Source organism: Oncorhynchus kisutch, unplaced genomic scaffold, assembly GCF_002021735.2.
Source record: "Oncorhynchus kisutch isolate 150728-3 unplaced genomic scaffold, Okis_V2 scaffold1028, whole genome shotgun sequence".
NCBI lineage: Eukaryota > Metazoa > Chordata > Actinopteri > Salmoniformes > Salmonidae > Oncorhynchus > Oncorhynchus kisutch.
Window position 1 is genome coordinate 69,797 of NW_022262973.1, and position 6,258 is coordinate 76,054.

The 6,258-nt window shown below is 39.7% G+C and overlaps 1 protein-coding gene across 1 annotated transcript in view; it reads left to right on the top strand.

Annotated features, from left to right (window-relative positions):
• The window catches only part of LOC109877500 (myosin heavy chain, fast skeletal muscle-like), a 20,351-nt gene extending 15,068 nt beyond the window's left edge, over positions 1-5,283 (top strand). The window contains exons 31-40 of the mRNA XM_031817447.1: positions 106-271; positions 435-559; positions 720-1,028; positions 1,140-1,343; positions 1,497-1,622; positions 1,751-1,921; positions 3,297-3,401; positions 3,497-3,592; positions 3,983-4,114; positions 5,160-5,283. Of these exons, the coding sequence (XP_031673307.1) occupies positions 106-271; positions 435-559; positions 720-1,028; positions 1,140-1,343; positions 1,497-1,622; positions 1,751-1,921; positions 3,297-3,401; positions 3,497-3,592; positions 3,983-4,114; positions 5,160-5,180 (1,455 nt within the window). The 3' untranslated portion in view covers positions 5,181-5,283. The remainder of the gene's footprint in view (positions 1-105; positions 272-434; positions 560-719; positions 1,029-1,139; positions 1,344-1,496; positions 1,623-1,750; positions 1,922-3,296; positions 3,402-3,496; positions 3,593-3,982; positions 4,115-5,159) is intronic.
• The last annotated feature ends 975 nt before the right edge of the window (positions 5,284-6,258 follow it).

The window sequence follows — 6,258 nt, forward strand, 5'->3', positions numbered from 1 at the left end:
AAGCTACATTTTTTTATCAAGTTTATAATTGTTGCATATTTCTAATTTAAAACTATTAAACTCCACATCAATGACTTCTAATGAAAACTCCACGGATTCCCCTAGGTTCTGGCAGAGTGGAAGCAGAAGTATGAGGAGGGCCAGGCTGAGCTGGAAGGAGCTCAGAAGGAGGCTCGCTCTATGAGCACTGAACTCTTCAAGATGAAGAACTCCTACGAGGAAGCTCTGGATCATCTGGAGACTCTGAAGAGAGAGAACAAGAACCTGCAACGTGAGCATTTGACAGCGATTCTATTTGGCTCATGTTTCATTAGCAATATGAATTGCTGTTAATTAATTCACTGTTATTATGATTCAATATCAACTTCAGTACATTGACATATCCACTTAAAATCCCCCAAGTCTAAACTTCTTGTGTGTGTGTGTGTGTGCAGAGGAGATCTCTGACCTGACTGAGCAGATTGGAGAGACTGGCAAGAGCATCCATGAGCTGGAGAAGGCCAAGAAGACCGTGGAGACAGAGAAGTCTGAGATCCAGACCGCTCTGGAGGAGGCTGAGGTACAAACTACAGCTGTTTGTTGGGAAAAGCAGTGTTAACTAACCAATGCCAGCTACAGTGAAAGGCCCTGTGTATTGGTGTTTATTGTAGTCATATATATTTAATTCCTACATCCAAATATATTGAACACAATTGGCCTGACTGCTTCTGTTTGTCCAGGGCACACTGGAGCACGAGGAATCCAAGATTCTGCGTGTGCAGCTGGAGCTGAACCAGATCAAGGGTGAGGTGGACAGGAAGATCGCAGAGAAGGATGAGGAGATGGAGCAGATCAAGAGAAACAGCCAGAGGGTGGTTGACTCCATGCAGAGCACCCTGGACTCTGAGGTTAGGAGCAGGAATGATGCCCTGAGGGTGAAGAAGAAGATGGAGGGAGACCTGAACGAGATGGAGATCCAGCTGAGCCACTCCAACAGGCAGGCCGCTGAGGCCCAGAAACAGCTGAGGAATGTCCAGGGACAGCTCAAGGTAAAGTGACTGGGACATCAGGCTCAAAAACCTGAACATGGCTAGGGATTTGTTTGTGAAACACCCCTACTTCCACAAGTCCTAATGAACGTATGTCATTGTGAACCACAGGATGCCCAATTGCACCTTGATGACGCCGTCCGTGTTGCAGAAGACATGAAGGAGCAGGCAGCTATGGTGGAGCGCAGAAACGGTCTGATGGTGGCTGAAATCGAGGAGCTGAGAGTTGCTCTGGAGCAGACAGAGAGAGGCCGCAAAGTGGCTGAGACTGAGCTGGTAGATGCCAGCGAGCGTGTTGGACTGCTGCACTCCCAGGTATGGGTCAAAAGCCATTTCTAATGAAACTCAACCAAACAAACAGTTTAAACACACCTGGAAATTGACAGTGCTTGCCTTAGATTTTCATAATTTCAGTCTTGTGACTTGCAAGTTCTCTTGAGAGTCAAACAAATCGTCTTCCTCCTTCAGAACACCAGCCTTCTGAACACCAAGAAGAAGCTGGAGACTGACCTGGTGCAGGTGCAGGGAGAGGTGGACGACATCGTCCAGGAGGCCAGGAATGCAGAGGAGAAGGCCAAGAAGGCAATCACTGATGTGAGTCCTTGAATTACATCAACTTGATTTGTCCCCATGTGCCAATGGTAGCTGGGCTGGTTAAGAACAACAAAGATCTGCAAGGGACATTATGATTGGTGCATAAATTAAACACGCTACTATTCCAGGCGGCCATGATGGCTGAGGAGCTGAAGAAGGAGCAGGACACCAGTTCTCACCTGGAGAGAATGAAGAAGAACCTGGAGGTCACAGTCAAGGACCTGCAGCACCGCCTGGATGAGGCTGAGAATCTGGCCATGAAGGGAGGCAAGAAGCAGCTCCAGAAACTGGAGTCCAGGGTGAGATACCTGCAGGGTGGATTGAAAGACTGATTGCTGGAAATGTATTTGATCATGTTAAAATACACAGGAGCATTTTGTAATGACTTTTTATCTCAATAACCCATCTAGATCAGGGGTTCCCAAACTGTTTTGTGGCAAGGACCACTTTTGTGATAGCGAATTCATCAGAGAACCCCCCCTCATAATATCAGAACACAACTCCGACTTTAATTAAAGTGCGATAAAAATAGCATCCACTCAGATTTACTATGACTTCTGCAGTGCATGACTGGACTGATCAATTCTCATGCCCTCAAGTCCCCCCTCTTTGCATCAGAGAGAAAATGTTGCAGTTTTAAAGCTTACATTACAGTGAATTTATGATCACAACAAAACCAATTATAATAATTTTACATTTATTTAGTGGAGTTGACCAAAACCTGTAAATAAACGCAAACGTATTCATCTAGTTGCTTCCTTCAGGCTTAAACTGTTGTCTCAGCAGACTTCTTCTAATCTGCCATTTCATTCATAATAATAATAATAATAATAATTCCCAACAAATATCAACACACAATATAATATACATTAATCGAATTGATGTCATAGTAATAATTTCTCTCTCCATTGTTACGTCTCATTCACTGGCCGTTGCTAGGGAAGCTAGCGTTGCTAATGCGGGGCTAGCAGCTAGCAGGCTAATGTCTGAATTAGCTTTTAGGCTAGCGGAGTTTAATAAGTTCATAAAACCTGAAAATACAACATAACATCTCAAACATATGTACATACTCCAGAAACAGTACCGTTTGAATATGGTGATTTTTACACTCGCTTACCTTCAAAATAAAGACATAAAAATGCATTTATGTCGGTGCTTCTGTCTTGCTGTTGGCTCACTTGGCAAACTACTCTCAACTGCCAGAGCGCGAGCTCCATAATAGAAGCAATGTCACAACATTTAAACATGCGAGTGGCGGCCTCTAGTCGCCGTACTGGTACTGCACCATACACCGCCAAACTCATGAAAACATGGATAAAGTCCTATTTCAAATACAAGAATAATTTGGGTTGAGAGCCTCCCAGACCTGTTGTTTATCTAAGAGTGAATAACATACATTGTGGATAAATAATATTACATTGTACTGTATTGCACCCTCTCAACTTTTTGCCAAGATCCCGGGCTGTTTAATCTGTTCTTGCTGGAAATATTCATAAACAAATTTAAATGTAAATTTCACTTTGGGAACCACTGACCCAGATAATGAAAAGTTGATGTTAATATTATAGACCACTTGAATTAAAATAATGAAATGACTTGACTGAGTAGAAGACTCTGTTTTACAAAACGTCTGACCACCTCAAACAAATGCCTAAATGTATTTCTTCCACAAAGGTGCGTGAGCTTGAGACTGAGGTGGAGGCCGAGCAGAGAAGAGGTGTAGACGCAGTCAAGGGAGTCCGGAAGTATGAGCGCAGAGTCAAGGAGCTCACTTACCAGGTAAGAGAAAGTGTCAAGTTTGTGAAGAATGAACTAACACAGACAGGTTTGTGTATATAACTATGGGATATTGATTCTTTGCTCTTCTCCCACAGACTGAGGAGGATAAGAAGAACGTTAGCAGACTTCAGGACCTGGTAGATAAGCTGCAGATGAAAGTGAAGGCCTACAAGAGGCATTCTGAGGAAGCGGTGAGTCACAGACTTAGTCAAATACTCTGATTTTTTACGCTACAAAACGTAACGTCCATGTGGTTTAGTTGAAGTGTTGCTACAGCACACCTGTCATCAATGACTCAATTGATGTTACAAGTAATTGCTTAAGAAATGATCAACATTTCTGAGTGTTTGCTGCGCTGGGGGCTGGTCTAGTGATCGTGCTGGAGGCAGTAGATTGATCCCCCGTTCTGCCACTCACTTCCTCTGCTGTATCATCCAGCTTCCTGTATACATTGTTATTCTAAAGCTATTCTAAAGCTGTCTTTTTTTGTATTTCGTTTTCTAAAAACAGAATATTAATTTGCTTCCTGGTTTCAAACTTTAAATGCTGATGTTCTGCTCTCCCTCCCTTTCCTCACCCAGGAGGAAGCAGCAAACCAGCACATGTCTAAGTTCAGGAAGGTTCAGCATGAGCTGGAGGAGGCTGAGGAGCGTGCTGACATTGCTGAGACTCAGGTCAACAAGCTCAGAGCCAAGACCCGTGATTCTGGAAAGGTACAGAACTGCTGCTAGACCTGTACCTGACTCATGTTCAGATATGACCACATCAACACCACCTATGATTCAGTCTTCTCAGAGGTCAATACAGACCTTTTACACTCAACTGTATTGAAGATCCCTAAGAAGAACATTTCAGGAAGGGCTAAACAATCTAATGAGAGTAATTCAGTTAGTACTTCAACATCAAATATCCAAGCTGAGTACTGAGCACTAAAGACTTGATCCATTATATTCTATCCATATATTTATCATATTCATTGTTATTACTGATCCATTATATTCTATCCATATATTTATCATATTCATTGTTATTACTGATCCATTATATTCTTTCCATGTCTATCCACATATTTATCATATTCATTGTTATTACTGATCCATTATATTCTATCCAAGTCTATCCGTATATTTATCATGTTCATTATTATTACTGATCCATTATATTCTATCCATATATTTATCATGTTCATTATTATTACTGATCCATTATATTCTATCCATATATTTATCATGTTCATTATTATTACTGATCCATTATATTCTATCCATATATTTATCATGTTCATTGTTGTTACTGATCCATTATATTCTATCCATATATTTATCATGTTCATTATTATTACTGATCCATTATATTCTATCCATATATTTATCATGTTCATTATTATTACTGATCCATTATATTCTATCCATATATTTATCATGTTCATTATTATTACTGATCCATTATATTCTATCCATATATTTATCATGTTCATTGTTGTTACTGATCCATTATATTCTATCCATATATTTATCATGTTCATTATTATTACTGATCCATTATATTCTATCCATATATTTATCATGTTCATTATTATTACTGATCCATTATATTCTATCCATATATTTATCATGTTCATTATTATTACTGATCCATTATATTCTATCCATATATTTATCATGTTCATTATTATTGCTGATCCATTATATTCTATCCATATATTTATCATGTTCATTATTATTACTGATCCATTATATTATTTCTTTCTTCTTACAGGGAAAAGAAGTTGCTGAATAAACAAGACCAAAGTATTGAAGATCAAAGTCTTACCATTTTCCTGTGATGCATAAAATATGATTTTCATGGTGAAATGTTGAGCATTGATTAAAAACATGTGGATCTACATACACTTCCTTTGTGACTGTGGATTTATTACTCAGCAAACAGCTTTTTAATACCATAAAATATTGTACTTTAAATAATGGAGCAATCTGGGATTCCAACAACAAGGAGGTAACATTTTTTTGGTAAACATCTGTGGGATGAGAAATTTAAACACAATCCAATTCTCAGACTGAGCTATGGATGTAAGGACTGATCATCCATAACATCAAAATTATAGCTTTAACTCTTTACACTCAGTGAAATTTTTGTGATATTGTCAGAACAAGTTCTCAGGAAAACAAAGAACCAGAGTTTTGCACTTTAATTTTTTCACAGATTATGCAAATATGAATCTGTTGTGGACACACTGCATAAACATAAATGGTGATAGAGCATCTGACCAAATTAGATGGTGATAGACCATCAGGTCACATGGTGGTCAGATGGTGATAGACCATCAGGTCAGATGGTGGTCAGATGGGTCAGATGGTGATAGACCATCAGGTCAGATGGTGGTCAGATGGTGATAGAGCATCAGGTCAGATGGTGGTCAGATGGTGATAGAGCATCTGACCAAATTACTGAAGATTTTAGTCCTGGGTTTTACTGATATTATGTCCATATAAATTAGAAAATAAATTACAAATGTGATGTTTTATCATTTTTCAATAGGGCAGATATAATTTCTAAGGGATATTTTGGTAATACACATTACAAACACGCTTTTTCACATTATAAACAAAATAATATACCATCTACACAGTCATACACATCTACACAGTAATACACAACAGTTTGTACAACGCTACTCAAACCAGAGCATACCGGACCAGAGCATCCATATCCCCGGATTCCTACCGCAAGCTCTGGACCTTTTCCCCTGGATCATCACAGCTAGCTAGCTGCTACTCGAGTGACTACTCCTGGCTAACGTCTGTCCCGAAGCAAGCACCAATTAGCCTGGAGCTAAGGCCCATTCTCCCGGCTAGCT